Raw genomic sequence first — 15568 nt, forward strand, 5'->3', positions numbered from 1 at the left:
AAACCGACGACAATTCACCGAGAAATCACCAATGTCTGACTCTTCACCCGTCTACTTCTGGAAACCCGATCACCCCGTCTGGGGCCTCCTCTCCAACTGGTCCCCGACCCCCTTCACCGATCCCACAACCAACATCACCTACCAAACCCTCGAACACTGGATGATGTACCAGAAATCCCTTTTGTTTGGTGATGAGGTGTGTGAGATGTTGTTGTCCTCCTCTTTCGAGACCTTGACTGACATTTGACATAGAAAACCGCGAACGAGATCCTTGAGGTTCCGGGGACGGAGCCGGGGCGGGTTCAGGCGCTGGGGAAGAAGGCGAGGGGTTTTGATTCGGGGAAGTGGAATAGAAGTAAGTATGAGCTTGTGCTGAGGGGGTGTCGGATAAAGTTTGGGATCTTACCGAAGTGTCGGGACCTGCTGTTGTCTACTGGAGACAGAGACTTGATCGAGGCATCACCGAAAGATAGGGTTTGGGGCGTGGGGTTTGATGAGGAGACGTTGAGTACGAAGGATATCGACAGTGAAGAGTGGGGAGAGAACTTGATGGGGAGGATATTGACGGATGTACGGGAAGAGTTAAAAGGGGAGATGATGACATAAAGACAATGAAAATAAGTCGAAAGGTCTAACAGTCTAATGCCAATAACGATATACCTGGTATTAAGATTAAGCATGCTCACACAACAATTGCAACTCAGCTGAGACCAAAAACGATGCTTGCCTCCTCGGACCCACACCTCCTACATACCCTGCACTCAAAGTCACACCCTCCACTCCTCCCACCGCATGACCACACCTCACTCATCCATCCTCGGCATACAACTAACAACCGTCCCCCCAACCGCCAACACCACACTAACCAAAAGCACCCCCCAATTCGCACTCCACTCCCCCCACCCCAACTCCCCCCCAAAAATCTTCAAATGATAAACCAACGGCAAAATCACACAAATCGTCATCGCCAACGCCGCTCCCATGAGACTCATGATTCTATCGAACGAAGGGACGAGGATACCGAGGCCGATGGGGATGGCGGTCGTGAGGACGCGGATGAGGATGCGGGCGAGGCCGCGGAGGAGTGGGTTGGTTGGGTGTGCGGAGGATGACGAGGGTGGTGCTGAGCGTGGGTCGAGCCCGAGGAGGATGTCGAGGGTTGTTGATATCGGACGGGTGTTGAGGGGCATTTTGGTGATGGGTACGATTGCGATCGCCCATACCACGCATTTGTTGAGCAAGACGGGGTATCCCTCCAAACCCAAGATATTCTGCGACACCTGATCGAGAACGTATGCGCCGAACATGAGATACCCAGCAACAGCCATCGTCGCATCCAACAAAAACGTAATCGCGTAACTCACGTTCATCGCTTTCCCGAATTTCCGGGGATGATGCATATCACGATACACATTCGGGAAAACCGCATGTCCACTCCACGGCGCCATCAACATCCCCACGCTCAGACCAACATTCCACCATCCTTCTCCCTGAGGCCACAGGTTTGTCGGCATGGGGTGGTAGAGCGAGCCGGGTGCGGAGGATTTGTAGAGGCCGTCGACGAGGACGGCGATAACGAGGAGGATTACGGAGAGGATTCCGAGGAGGGAGGAGAATGAGAGGATCCGGAGGGGGAGGAATTGGGAGGGGAGGAAGATTAGGAAGGAGAGGAGTTTGAAGGTCGTGGATGAGATGGAGGGGATGAGGGCGTGCAATGTATCCCCAAACAAGACCACGAGCGCAACACTATCACCAAAGGTTTTAGCGCATAGGAAGGAGACGGAGGGAAGGAAAGGGAGCGCATACCATGTAGCCGTCAACTCCAAGGAAAACAGCAGCGAAGTAATATACCTCGCCCGCACCCCAAACGCCAAATACCCAATATCAGCATACGTCACCAACGTCTGGTCAACATCCAAACACTTTGCCAAAACCTTGGCCGTATACAACGTAACCCCACCCGTGAAAGCCAAGAACCCCATCCCCAATATCCAGCCTGCGTAGTGGATGGCGAGCGGGAGGGAGAGAATGCCGATACCCATGAGGATGTTGATGGAGTTGCAGATTGTTTGGTGGATTGTGCTTTGACCGAGGATGATGGAGATGAGGTTGCCGTCGTCTAGTTCGACTGTTTTTGTTACTAGGTCTTCTGGTGCTGTAATTTCTTGGCAAGGGAGGTATGAGGAGAGCGATAAACGCCTTCCTACCGTTCCGAATGTCGCGATACTGGCCCGGTGATTCAAGGCCCCATAATCCCTCACCGCCTTCGGCGTCCCATCCCTCTCCCCCCCTCCCACCTCACTCCCTCCACCACCAATACTACTCGCATCATCGAAGAAAGGTCGACTTTCCTCATCCCCTTCTCCAGCAGGCGTCTGCGGAATCCCCTCCAACGTCGGCCGAAACCCCGTCGTCTCAGCCGTATACGAAGACGACGGCAGCTGCAGAGGGATAGCAGACGAAAAAAACCCCTGTGAACGCGTCCATGAGGATGCGAAGCGGTCGATGGAGTTCCAGCCGCCGGGGGGACGGGGTTGTTCTTCGTCGTAGTAGATTCCGTCGGGGAGGGGATGGCCGTTTGCTGCGTGTGCGGCGTGGGCTCGGGGGGTGGTTGCGAGGGAATTTGAGGTGCGGCGGAAGGAGGGGGAAAAGGCTGTTGAGGAGCGGCGGCGGGGACGGGCGGTGATGTCCATTCCGGCTGCTGGGGTTGACATTTCGCTTAAGCTTGATCCTTTTACTTACGCTCTGGAGCTTTCACGATCACGGCTGATCCGTTTACCCAAGGTTGCTCGACAGCGGGAAGAGCTGGAAAGTAAACGGATCAAAAGCTTTGAACGTTCAAGTCTGAAGAGTCCGCACATTCCCGAGGTTTTGATTACAACAGCCAACTAGCGCAGGAGCTTATCTGGCGTATGTCTGGGCAGCTGGGCGCGAGAGAGAATGGGTGATCCGGGTTTCTACGGGGAGGAGTGCTGACGAAGGGTCGAGGTCTCTTGCCAGCGGAATGGACAGCGATGTGACGGCGAGACGGGGGGGCAGGTCAAGGGTGACGGGGCGACCGGGTGCGGTGCTGTGGGTCCATGCACGCGCACAACCTCGACCTCGACCTCGAGTGGAAGAGCCGAGCGATCCGCAACCTGGCATAGAGATCCGGCTGTCGTCTCATATGATCCACAATGCTTCCCAATCGATCACCCTCCACTTACACACATCGTGCCTATTCTACATGGAAACCTCGATATGTGCCACCCATGTCTTCGCAAACCGAACGAAGAGCCCCCAACGCCCCACCACCACCACCACCCTCAACCCCGGACACAGACTCTGACCCTCTCCACAAACCAACACTCTCCCAACTCCGCACCAGCCTCGGCTGGACAAACGAATCCGAACGCACAGCCTTCATCCAAACCTACCGCTCCCACGACCCCACCCTAAAGACCCAAAAACCCCTCCGCTGGATCCCCGCCAACACAACCAACATCACCTCCCACCTCCGCTCCCACTTGGCCTCTCACGACCCGAAGAGGGATAAACCACTCACGATGATGTTGAACCAGATTGCGAAGACGATTTGCCACGATCCGAATTGGGCGGACCCGATGACGGAGTGGGAGAGGAGGGGGTATGAGGAGAAGAAGGAGAGGGCGTTGAGGGCGAGGAAGTGGGTTAGGGTGGGGGAGAAAAGGCCGAAGGTTGGGGAAAGGAGGAAGGCGCAGGATGATATTTATGCGAGTTTGTGGGGTCCGGGGGCGACGAGCACGACGGAAGAGTCACAGTCGCAGTCGCAGACGAAGCCAGCGTCGGCGTCGCAAGAGTCAGAACCGCAGATAAAGGCGGAGCAGGCGGCTGCAGTGCAGAAAGAAGTCGACGACTGGATGACCACCCTTATCGAAATCGGCTCCTCGCCTGAGCACGAACAAAAGCAGCAAAATCCAGTCCTACCAACCCCAACCTTCACTCAAGCAAGCGGCTACGGCGGGCATGACGACCCCGCTTCCTCCTCCACCCATTCCCGCCCCCCATCCCGGGGGCTGAGGAGGTTAGAAGTTATGCCTCCCAGGTGGGATGAGGTCAAGACTAAAGAGACCACGAACACGAACACGAAGCGGGAAGAGTTAGATGAAACATGGAAGGACCAGGATGAGCTACCCACGCCAGAAGAATTCGACTCAAACCTCCTCGAATCAGAGCTCGAGCGCGCGAAGGAGGCGATGCGCCGGGCTGGGGTGAGAGGGGGGGATGAAACTGAGGCGCCGGCGGCGAAAATTACGTCTGCACGGAGGGGGACGGGGAGGGGTATGGGTAGAGTTGGGCGCGAGGAGGAGGGGTGGAGATGGGGTCGAGTTGGAGATAGAGTTGTCGCTGAGGCGCGAGATTATGGACTCAAGGAGGTGATGAGGATGAACGCGGATGCCGCTGAGGTGACGCTGGCAGACGAAAAATCGAAACTAATGGCAGACTACGCCGCAGTAAAAAAGGCACTCAAGGAAAACGTCCACGCAGACCGAACCACAACCCCCGACCGGTCCAACGGAGTCCCCCTCTCCACCAACCCGAACGACGACAACTCCTGGCTCGAACGCTTCGAACACAAACGCACAAAACTCAAAATCGAAAAACTCTACGAACGCGCCGTCCGGGAAGAAAAACACGCTGATCGAGCGACGCGGTTCAAGTGGTCGCAGGAGGTGAATAATGTTATGAGGAGTACGCAGCCGAGTTATGGGGTTGAGATTGGGCATGAGCGGGATTTGAGGCCGGCGAGGGAGGAGAAGTTTAGGACCAAGTTTGGGGGGCCGGAGCTTAGGCCGGAGTGGAGGGTGGAAGAGGTGGATGTTGGGGACGGGGGGCGGGGGAATCCGGATTTGCGGAGTCGGTCATCGGTGCCGGTACGGAAGAGGGGTTCTGGTGAGGAGTGGTTCCGGAGGGATACGGTGGGTACATTGGGTCGAGCTGAAGCTTCGCGGAGCTCCCGAAGTGTGGAGACAGCTCCCCCGTCAAGGATTCCCACGAAGGCGGCACGGGCCCCGATGCCGCCAACATTCTCCAAAGCCACGCCAATCCAAGTCGATACCGATACCATTCGATGGTTGGAGACCGAATGGGACATCCCCGACGACAAACCCCCTCAACAACCCAAAGACTCTGGACCCGCGGCAGATATCGAAGCGCGGTTCAAGGATATGACACTTGCTGTGGACATGCTGCGTGAACGAGCCGCGTTTATTCCGGCTAGAGAAGCGGAGAGGAAGAGAACGGAGGCTTTGCGCAGGCCTCGGGATGAGCATAGGATTATGAGGGATACATAAGTCGTGAAAGACATTTTGATGTTCACCAGGGGACCATATGATTCATTTGCGTGAGCATCGTTGAGGGAAGAGGTAGATATGCATGGAAGTCTTTGGCGTTAGGAGCATTAGCATCTTGTTACTTGGCTAAATACATATACCTACCTAGGTATTTACCCACGCCTGCATCACTCATGGACTAGAGCAATATCGAGAGTGGATTAGAGTCAGAATCGACAGCATGAATTGAGGCTGTTGGGGTTCGGATGAACGGATATGAAGACAATGAATTCGAAGCTGAGATACCACAGCGCTTCCATTACCATTAGACCTACGAGATACCTGACATCTCCCTTTCCTAAACTCCAAAAAGATACCTTACTCATCCCTTCCATTTCCGTCTCCTCCCCTCACCGTTCCCTCGTCCTATCGTACGCGGCCTACCCCGTCCTCACCTCCTCATCCTCAACCCTCAGGCCCTCCTCCCTCCTCGCTTCCTCCTCCTGCTCTTCTTCCTCCTCCGCCTCGACATCACTCCCAGCATCATCCCCCTCTTGCTCTTCCTGCTCCTCCAATCCCAACCTCTTGACAACCCTCACAACAATCGTCCCCACATCGGCCATCCCACCCATCCCCAAATCCCCACACGCCAAAACTTTCTCCACAGGATCCACGAACTCGACCCAACCCTGTTCCTCTTTAACACGGTCCATGTGGCGTTTCGTCGCGGGGTGGGTCCACATGTAGGTGTTCATTGCCGGAGCGGCGAGGATCGGGCGGTCGGGGGACCAGGCGCGCAGGACGGATGTACAGAGGTTGTCTGCCAGGCCTTGCGCGAGTTTGGCAAGCGTGTTTGCGGATAAGGGCGTGAGGAGGCAGATATCTGCCCAGCGTCGTAACTCGATGTGGAGAACTGGTTCCCCAATCCCGGTCCATACGCGCCACTCATCTTCGTCTTCCCAGATTTTGACGCAGGCAGGTACTTCGGCGGTGTCGAAAAAGCGTTTCGAGGCTTTCGTGAGGACGAGTTGGATTGAGACGCCGCGGTACCTCAGGAGGGATTTGATGATGGTGGGGATCTTGATCGACGCCACAGACCCCGTCGCACAGATCAAGATATGATGACCCCTCTGCTCCTCCCCCTCAGCGGCACCGTTTCGTTCTTGTAGGAGCGCCGGCGCATAACTATCATGCATCATAACACCCTGTCCGTGTCCGTGTCCGTGTCCGTGTCCATCCTTCCCACTCACATTTAAACTCGCCAGACTAGCACTCAACGCACTCCTCACACTCGGCACTGGACTCGTGCCCCGAGCTGAGGATGAGCCCCTTCCGACGGAGGACATCGGACTGGAGTTATCGTCGCGAGGTGGACGGGCGGGGAGTACGAATTGTGGATGGAGGTGGCCGTCTGCGTTACTTGGTGCGCGCGGGCGAGGCGAAGACGTCGTCCTACTCTCCTCATTCCCGATACCAGTACCATGCCCGGTCAACACTGAAGCTGTTGGCCTCATGGGGTTGGAGGAGGGAATGGGCGTAGGGTGCGTCGACGGCTCTCTACCGGTACCACTCCCCGGTGGACTCGGCGGCGGCATACCACTCCCCTTCACACCCATCTCTCCCTCCATGCTTAACGCGCCGCTGTTTGTAGGAGATGGACTCGGTTTGATGGCGCTGGGTGAGATGTGTGTCGTGCTTGGCGGGAGATGGAGAGGGACTGTGCTCGTTGCGGCGGAGGTTGTTTGTGTTGGCATGATTTGATCTGCTTGATCTCGCTGTTGATCCGCTTTGCTATTCGTCCTCGTTGACTGGTGGTGAACTGATCGACTTGGTGATGATCCTGGGTAGATCCTGCTCCGCTTATCTCATGGTTGAATGGCTCGGTACTCCGGACCCCGGTGCTATATACCCCAGCAGCCGCGGGTGACGTCGGCCGCGGCCCTGGCTCGGATCAGCTCCAGCACTGAACCCTCCATTTACTACAACAAACCGATCCATCTCCAAAATGCCGTCTGACGCCTTCGACACCTCTCCACGCCTCTTCCGCTTCCGCTTCCCCGCGCTCCCTTCCTTCCTTCCCTCCCTATCCTCGACTGGAGTTTACATCGCCGGTGCCCTCTTCGCCCTCGGTTTCTGGGCTTTCATCGACGCGGCGGTGTATTCGAAGGTTACATCGGGCGGTGAGGTACATGTTACCTTCGTTGATTGGATTCCGGGGATCTGCTCGGTGTTGGGAATGATTGTGTGCGTGTGCTAGAACCGAGTCTTCCTTAACCATTTGCTAATCATACGCACAGCATCAATTCGATTGATAAGGCACGGCTCAATGGGGATTCGTTCTCGTACTCTGGAAGTGGAGTTGCCTGGAAGGCGAGACTATTTTTGTTCGTCGGGTTTGCGTTGATGGCTGGTGGATTGGCTGGATCAATTGTACGTTCCCTTGTGCTTCCTCGAGGATAAGAATCCCAGGAGCAATTGCATTTCCCGCGTAATGTTTTTCATGAGTACTAACATAGCTCTCCAGACTGTCCTCACGTTGAAGTACCTCCTCCCCAACTATCCTTACCCCACGCTCTGGTTCGGTGTCGCGAACGTCCTAGCAAACGGCTTGATCATGTTGAGTTCGGCATTGTTGTGGGTGGTGCAGAACGCAGACGACAAGGATTACCAGTACAACTTGACGATCTAAACCGTCGGTCTTGGGAAGAAAACAGAAGATAGCTATAGCGCAATGCCTCGAGCCGATCACTTGCGTCGAAGGAGAAAGAAAGCAAGCTCAACAAGGTTGACTACTATTTTGATTTTGGTATCAATTGTGTGTAAGGAAGGACACAAATCTCCTCCTTCAGAAGAACGCCCGCTCATGCTATATTTTCCGTTTTCCCACCTTTCACCACCCCACCGTACTCCATCCCTCTAGTTGTAGCTACACGTTTCGCAGAAGTACACGCTTATTTGCCCTTGAAGTCGGGGAAACAGGCCTCGAAGGTCTTGCCGTGCTTGTTCTCGGCGTGCTGGGCCAACTCAGGCTGACGGGTGGTCATGAGGAAAGTCTGGAAACAAGTCTTGCAGATAACGTTCTTGGCGGTCTCGTTCTGCCGTAGACGTTAGATAATGGAGTAAGAGAGCGAACGATGGGGAGAACGTACGACTTTGAGCTGAGACTTAGCGGTAGCACCCGTGTTCTTCGCGTTACGCTCACGCTTCTGCTGGGCCTTGGCACCCTATGTGAATTGTCAACAAACTGCGTACCATGATGGTTATCCAGTTACTAACGTTTCCCATTGTATAAGATGATAAAGAGAGACTGTTCTGTTCGTGGTCGAGACCGTTGTTTTTCTCCCTCCTAAAAAAGTTAGAGGTGCACTCCCGTGACTTACCCTGATCTCCACACTTGTCCCTAAGCCTGTCAAAATCCCGCCGTAAGGAAGATCACCGACCGAGAGAAACAAGCGACGTGCGACAATACCATTCCTGGCCTTCCATTCAATGCCCTGAGTGGCTCGTCCGCATCGCCGTTCTTCGTTCTATCCTTTCTCCGAGAGAGAGATCCTGATAATCTCAGCATCGTTCCATAAGCCGCCAATGGATCTTCAATCTCGAGCACGGCTCGCGCAAGAAAAGTTGAGGAAGCAGAAAGGAGTAGGGGGTGGGAGTGTGAAGAGAGATGATCCGGTACAGGCTGCGAATGTGAGGGCGAGGAGGAAGTTTAAGGTGTCGTTGGCTTTGCTGGTGGGCGTTTTCTTGTGGTTTACGGGGTTGCACATTGGTGGATTATACCTCTTCACGAGGGGATTCTTGCTGAATCGGATCGTGTTGGATAATGTCTCTACGATGGATTCATTGGCATCAATAGGAGGGAACGCATATGATGGTGGGTGGCATCCCAAGATTTTTGACAAGGTCGTCATTGTCGTCATCGATGCCCTTCGTTATGATTTCCTTACGCCCGTGGAGGGGAGTTCAGCGGCATATCATAACGCATTTACGTTACCACATGAGTTGAGTTCTGCACACCCGGAAAACTCTCTGCTCTTCGAATTCATCGCCGACCCGCCCACGACCACTCTTCAGCGCCTAAAGGGGTTGACCACCGGCTCCTTACCTACCTTCATCGACGCCGGATCGAACTTTGCGGGTACGGCGATTGAGGAAGATAACCTCATCCACCAACTCAAGGCACAAAACAGGACTATCGCATTTCTCGGAGACGATACCTGGACTAGTCTTTTCCCCGGCGCATTCGATATCTCACATCCCTACGATAGCTTCAACGTTTGGGACCTCCACACCGTCGACAATGGCGTGAAAGAACACCTCTTCCCTCTCCTTGCGTCAGCAAACCAGTCATCTTGGGATGTCCTCATCGCGCATTTCCTCGGCGTCGACCACGCTGGACACAGGTACGGTCCAGACCACCCCGCCATGACCGGAAAGCTGGGAGAGATGAACGAGGTCCTCACCCGCGTCGTGGAGCAGATTGCGGATGATACGCTTCTGGTAGTATTTGGTGACCACGGGATGGACGGTCGCGGTGATCACGGTGGTGATTCGTATGATGAAGTAAGTGCAGGTCTCTGGCTTTACTCCAAAGAACCACGATTCGCACCCATGTCGTCCGGACGGAGCATCAGCCAAGTCGACCTCGTACCCACCCTCGCTCTCGCCTTGGGTTTACCGATTCCGTACAACAACCTCGGCACACCCATACCAGAAGTCTTCCTCGGTCTCGTATCGGATTACACAAATCTTGCATCGGTCACCAAGCTCGCCGCACACCAAGTTCAGCAATATGCTGCAACCTACGGCACAGACCTCGACCTCACCCTAGCCCAATCATTCCTCGACCTTGCATCCAAAACAACGGATGCGAAGGAGCAAGTGGAGTTTTATGTGCAGTACCAGAAAGCTGTGTTAGAGGTGTGTCGACGCATGTGGGCACAATTCGACATGAGTAAGATGGTTACGGGTATCGTGACGTTACTCGGGAGTTTGGGCGTGTTGGCGGGGTATGTCCGCGGTACGTTTACACGGCAGAGCGGGCCCATCGTTGTTGCTGCAACGGTGGGAAGTGGGGTTGGCTCGGTCGTGATCATGCTCGTGGGGAGAATCTTGGGGTTGAGTGGGTTGAGTTGGGGTGAGCGTGCGGTGTTTGGGAGTGGAATGGGTTCGATGATGGGGTATGTTGGAATGTCGGTACTCTCCACGCCACAGCTCGAGTGTATCACCCCCCGAAATGCCTGGGGCTGGCTCGCGGCGTTCTTGACATTGACCCACGCCTCAATCTTCGCCTCAAACTCTTTTACGGTGTGGGAAGACCGCGTCGTCCCATACCTTCTCAGTACATTCGGTTTCCTCGCCCTCCTCCACTCCTTCTCGATCTCAGTCTCGGGCGAGAGGTGGTTAGGTGTGTACCATTCCATGGTATTCATGGGTCTCACGAGGATCGCTGCCGGGATTCGGGTGTGTAGGGAAGAGCAAATGCCGAATTGCGTCAGCACGTTTTACTCGGGACAGAATACGACTGTGTCGAGTCTGTGGGCGTTGATCGGGCTAGGAATGGTGGCACTGTTGCTGCCGGGATTGATCAGGGCGTTTTTGCATCAGACCAAGTCATATGAGGGCCCGGCGTCGATGTTTATCGGTGTTGGGCTGAGAATGGGGTTAGCGTTGGTGACAGTGTATTGGACGCTTGATACGGCCGATAATGGGGAGTGGCTCGGTGAGGGCGTGGAGTCGCTTGGAGTTAAGTTGACTCTGGCGAAGATTGTCCTTGGGTTGGCAGTCGTTGCGGGAAATGTTGCGTGGGCATGGGGACAGCAGCTGTGTATCCGGGTGGATGTGAGGAAGAGTGCTGCTGCTGCTGCGAGTGCTGAGAATAAGGATGGGGTTCAGGTGGCAATTGTCGGGTATGCCAATGTATTTGGGTCATACTATTTGCTGTTCCTCCTAAACGCTTTCTTGGCGATTACACTGGTGTTGAAGCCGATGGGTGGACTGTCCTTTGCGATCTTGCTTTGGCAGTTGCTGACGTTGCTTGAGATTCTTGACCTGAATGGCATCACGGAATCGGCTATTGGCCCGGTTGTTTTGGGCTTGTTGGCTCATGCACATTTCTTCTCGACTGGGCACCAGGGAACATTACCCAGTATCCAGTGGGATACGGCCTTCATCGCCGTGGAGAAGGTCGTTTACCCAATTTCGCCGTTGCTGGTGATTCTCAACACATACGGCGCATTCGTTCTCACCACCCTCGCAGTTCCTCTTCCCATCCTCTGGAAGCGGAACCCGGAGACGTCACGGACGCTGCGAGACGTTGGTGGAGCATGTGCTACTTACATCCTCTACCACGCCACCGTGACACTCAGCGCAGTGATCTTCGCTGGCTGGTTCAGGCGGCACTTAATGGTATGGAAGATCTTCGCACCAAGATTTATGATGGGTGCGTTAGGGTTGACGGTGGTGGACCTCATGGTGGCTCTTGCCGCTGTTGGGTTTGGAGCAGGGAGTACGATAAGCGCTGTTGCGGAGGTGTTTGGATACCGAGCATGACCCTGAGAATGAGAAAAGAGATGGCACGATACGTATACTAATGGAGGCGGCAAGGAAGGAGGGATACAAGCTTGGCATTATACTATAGTTTGGCGTTTGACTTTTGGCATATCGTCGCATACATGGGTGTTCCTATAAATAGACTTCCTTTCAGTTACATACCTTACCCGGCTCAGCGCGTGTCCTCGTCTTCTTCCTTGACCTCTTCGTCATCTCTATCACTTTCCTCCTCGAACCTCGCGAAAGGCGCAACAGTCCCAACAGCGCGTTCTAATACTGCCTTAATTCTACTTCTCAAGGGTTCGAACCCACACTCAACCTCCAGCGTCTCCAGATTCACACTTGCTTTATGATCGTCAACCACAATGTTGCATCCGACATCGGTGCTCGTCAACCATTCACCAAACTGCGCCTCGAGAAACATCAGGACACGCTCCAATCGTAACGCGGGAGTAACATTTGCATGTGAAGGATAGTGCGAGTGCGAACATGACTGATTTGTGAGTTTCACAGATGCCGGCGACGACTCCACTCCAAGTAGGATGGCGAGGACAGCATCGGCAATAGAATCGTTCATGACATTTCCAACCCACTCAATCTCAAGTTCGTACTCCTCCACACAACGAATCGTGACGGTATCCATGACCTTGAACATTGGTCGCTTTTCCTCATCCAGCTCCTTCCGAACAGCACCAAACATCTGCTCGAGATGAAACACGAGCAGGCTCACACCAGCACCAAACCGTACTCTCTGCTTCTCAACAACGATACTCGTCACCAACCCTGAGAACTCCCTCAGATCTTCTGCAGCCATGACACTCATCCCAAAGTCCTTCTGTACTAATACACCGCTCAGTATGACGCCGTTTGCTGGTGGTTTGGTCGCAAGGGATCCGATTGTCTTCGCAATCTTGTCACTGCGGAAGGGAAGCTGGAGAGGCTCGCAGTTGCGGGGGTTATAGATCTTCACTTGATCGTTCCCCTTGTAATGGGACATCAAGTTCGATTTCAAACGGCCCATGTTGTTCTGTTCGCCGTGGACAAGAATGATGTGTCGCGCCCCAATAGCATGGATAAACTCCTGGTTTTGTCTTCCGTCGACATGTGCTGCAAAAGAAAGTTCTTCGACTTGCATCCGCCGTGGTAGCGCCTGACCCGATAATGACTGAATCTCCGGCGGTTCATTGAGAATATGCTTTGCCATCGTACCCTCCACTGAGTAACCCGTCACCAACAGTGAATTCCTCGGGTCTGGACACCACCTCTCCAACAACTCCCTACTCACACCATTCTGTAACATACCCGGACTCGCCAGCATCACACACGGACCCACATCCTCAAACCGCTCCAAACTCCTCAGACTCTGAATATGCTTGAAAATGAATGGATTCCGACCTTCGCCCTTCTCCTGCCCTTCACGGAACTTGCGGCGGATGTTGTCGTTCATCATGTTGATGTAGGTTTGATACACCGCCATACATTTCCGGGCAAGGGAGGAGGCGTAGTAAATCGGGACGGAATGAAGCTCAGGATGGTTCGTCCAGTATTCTTCTAGAATAAGAAGGAGCTCTTGTGCTCGTCCCAACGCAAATACAGGAAGAAGTGCGCGTCCACCTCGTCGTAGTGTTGAATGGATCAAATGAGTTAACCGATTCTCCTTCTCTTCTCTTGGCTGATGTGCTGCTGTACCGTATGTCGACTCGGTAATCATAATATCCGGCTTCTCAGGCGGTACCTCAGCCACATTCAAGTGTCGATCTTCTTCTCTTGAGTAGTCTCCGGTAAACAGGATCTTCACGCCCGCGATCTCAATGAAGAACATAGCCGCACCCAACACATGTCCAGCATGGTAAGGTGTGATCTTGATACCGTCCACAATAACAGTAGAGTGATAATCAATCGTCTCAATCTTCTCATATGATGCCAACAGATCCTTCTCCTCATAAAGCTGGTCATCTGGTCCTACATTCGACACACGGACGAAATCAGACAACAACCACTTGTAGATAGCCTTTGTTGGGTGCGTCATGAACACTCTCCCTCTGAAATTGGTCTTCTGCATAACATATGGTAGTGACGCAGCATGGTCCAGATGGAAATGAGAAATCAAGAGTACGTCGACTGTTGACAGGTCGAATTCGTCGTAGAAGGGTAATGCAGCGAGACCAGTGTAGGCGGGGTGGACACCGGCGTCAAGCATGACGGTCTTGCCCTTGAACTGAATGATATGACATGATCTTCCAACCTCATTGCCAGCACCAAGGTTGGTAAATTCAAGGACATCACTTGGATCCACCGGGATCTCCACCGTCTCGGCCTTGCGTTTCGACATATCAACAGCTGTACCAAGCGTCTTGATGCGCTCGAATTATTTGGAGCGTCGGTGGAAGCACTGTCGAGAAACGTCAGTCAACGATCTGAGATGCGAAACGAGAGAACCCACGTTATGGAGTATGTCAGTAGCGAAACGGCAATCAATGGCAGCCCCAAAGCAAAGATCTCTGCTCTGGTGAACCGTATGGATTGCGTTGTCGCAGCAGGGCTCGCTCGTACGTGCGTGTGCCTGGCATGGTTCGTGCAGTCGGCCCAACACCGCGACCGTAGCAGGCAGCGGGGAGCAAAGAGGAAGAAGTCCCAGCACATCCATCAAGCAAAACGTCAAGGGGGGAATGAGTTGGGTATAGACCAACCTCCAACCGTTTTCAACCAGCCAGTCATCTCGCAGCGCGACCGCGACACGTTAAAGCTCTGGTCTTTCGCGCCGGCAGTTATCCGCAACTTATTTCTTTGATATATATCGACGGATATGGGTGCACTCAGGCGTTACCTCGATGTCGCCATCTACAGATGGAACGTGACGCTTGCGCTTTACATGCTCGAACCCTTTGAGCGAGTTATTGCGAGTAAGTGTTCCCCTGATCGTCATATCGTCATATTGTCACAGAAGGTGTTCAGTGCGCTGACATGGATGTGTGATAGATATCGTTATCATTTTGTTGCTTTTGATGGTTGGATTCAGTATCTATAAGTCTGGGGACTTGATCATGGATCACCTTTAGAGAAGGGGTGGTGAGGGGGCTATACACACGAGTTGATTGGAAGGCGCGGTAGAGGTCCGCAGAAGCTTAAGACCTTCAGATGCAGAGAAAGTATTGAGGCCGGGTCGGGCGTTGGCCATGGAGTCTTTGTTTGAGGTTTTGAGCTATTACTTTGGAGGCATCTAGGAAAAGGGGTTAATATCGAGGCATCTTGGCGAGGACGGATTTACGTTTCGATATCGTTGAAGAGATACGAATGAACAGAACCATCCCGCGCATATCCACGTACTTGAATATAGGGGTCAGTTCCTGCTCGTACGCGTCATGAAGAAATCATCCATCCGATGACGAACACCCTCATGTATACGATACATTGCATACCGATGACTCAAGGATTCAAGTTGATAAAACTACGATATGGTCAATGTAGATACAACCTTGGAAGGCTCTGACAGGCTCGAAAAGTCATGCGTACCCTTCATAACACGACACAAACAACCTGAGATAAAGAGCTCGCGAGCAAAGATCTAAAGGCCAAAAGATACAGCACCCGAGTATTCCCAGCTGGTCTCCCACGCTAGCACTGACTGGGCCCTATGATGCTTAACTTAGGAGATCGGACGGGATCCTGTGCTTTCATCATGGTATGGCCGTATCTGGCAGTCTGTTTTTTTAAAATAGTATATA

General features: G+C 53.6%; 5 protein-coding genes across 5 annotated transcripts; 3 read left to right on the forward strand and 2 right to left on the reverse strand.

Moving 5' to 3' along the window:
* Positions 1–31: 31 nt before the first annotated feature.
* Positions 32–606, forward strand: SAICODRAFT_35979 (DUF1768-domain-containing protein; the record flags this gene model as incomplete). Its single annotated transcript, XM_019168462.1, has 2 exons — positions 32–196; positions 253–606. The coding sequence occupies 2 exons, from the start codon at positions 32–34 to the stop codon at positions 604–606; spliced, it is 519 nt and encodes a 172-aa protein (XP_019022990.1).
* Positions 526–2945, reverse strand: SAICODRAFT_139484 (uncharacterized protein). The gene is made up of 4 exons (XM_019165484.1): positions 1807–2945; positions 1670–1746; positions 920–1615; positions 526–847 (listed from the first exon to the last, which is right to left on the reverse strand). The coding sequence occupies exons 1-4, from the start codon at positions 2712–2714 to the stop codon at positions 804–806; spliced, it is 1725 nt and encodes a 574-aa protein (XP_019022991.1). The 5' UTR covers positions 2715–2945; the 3' UTR covers positions 526–803.
* Positions 2946–5033: 2088 nt separating this feature from the next.
* Positions 5034–11843, forward strand: SAICODRAFT_59160 (uncharacterized protein; the record flags this gene model as incomplete). The annotated part of the gene is made up of 2 exons (XM_019169658.1): positions 5034–5198; positions 9000–11843. The coding sequence occupies 2 exons, from the start codon at positions 5034–5036 to the stop codon at positions 11841–11843; spliced, it is 3009 nt and encodes a 1002-aa protein (XP_019022992.1).
* An 86-nt stretch (positions 11844–11929) lies between these two features.
* On the reverse strand, positions 11930–14434 carry SAICODRAFT_138939 (mRNA cleavage and polyadenylation specificity factor complex subunit Ysh1). The gene is made up of 2 exons (XM_019165481.1): positions 14287–14434; positions 11930–14235 (listed from the first exon to the last, which is right to left on the reverse strand). The coding sequence occupies exon 2, from the start codon at positions 14173–14175 to the stop codon at positions 12016–12018; it is 2160 nt and encodes a 719-aa protein (XP_019022993.1). The 5' UTR covers positions 14176–14235; positions 14287–14434; the 3' UTR covers positions 11930–12015.
* Positions 14435–14545: 111 nt separating this feature from the next.
* Positions 14546–15046, forward strand: SAICODRAFT_30970 (uncharacterized protein). The gene is made up of 2 exons (XM_019167807.1): positions 14546–14746; positions 14823–15046. The coding sequence occupies exons 1-2, from the start codon at positions 14650–14652 to the stop codon at positions 14900–14902; spliced, it is 177 nt and encodes a 58-aa protein (XP_019022994.1). The 5' UTR covers positions 14546–14649; the 3' UTR covers positions 14903–15046.
* The last annotated feature ends 522 nt before the right edge of the window (positions 15047–15568 follow it).

The sequence above is a fragment of the Saitoella complicata genome (genome assembly GCF_001661265.1).
Source record: "Saitoella complicata NRRL Y-17804 unplaced genomic scaffold SAICOscaffold_17, whole genome shotgun sequence".
NCBI classification, from domain to species: domain Eukaryota; kingdom Fungi; phylum Ascomycota; class Saitoellomycetes; order Saitoellales; family Saitoellaceae; genus Saitoella; species Saitoella complicata.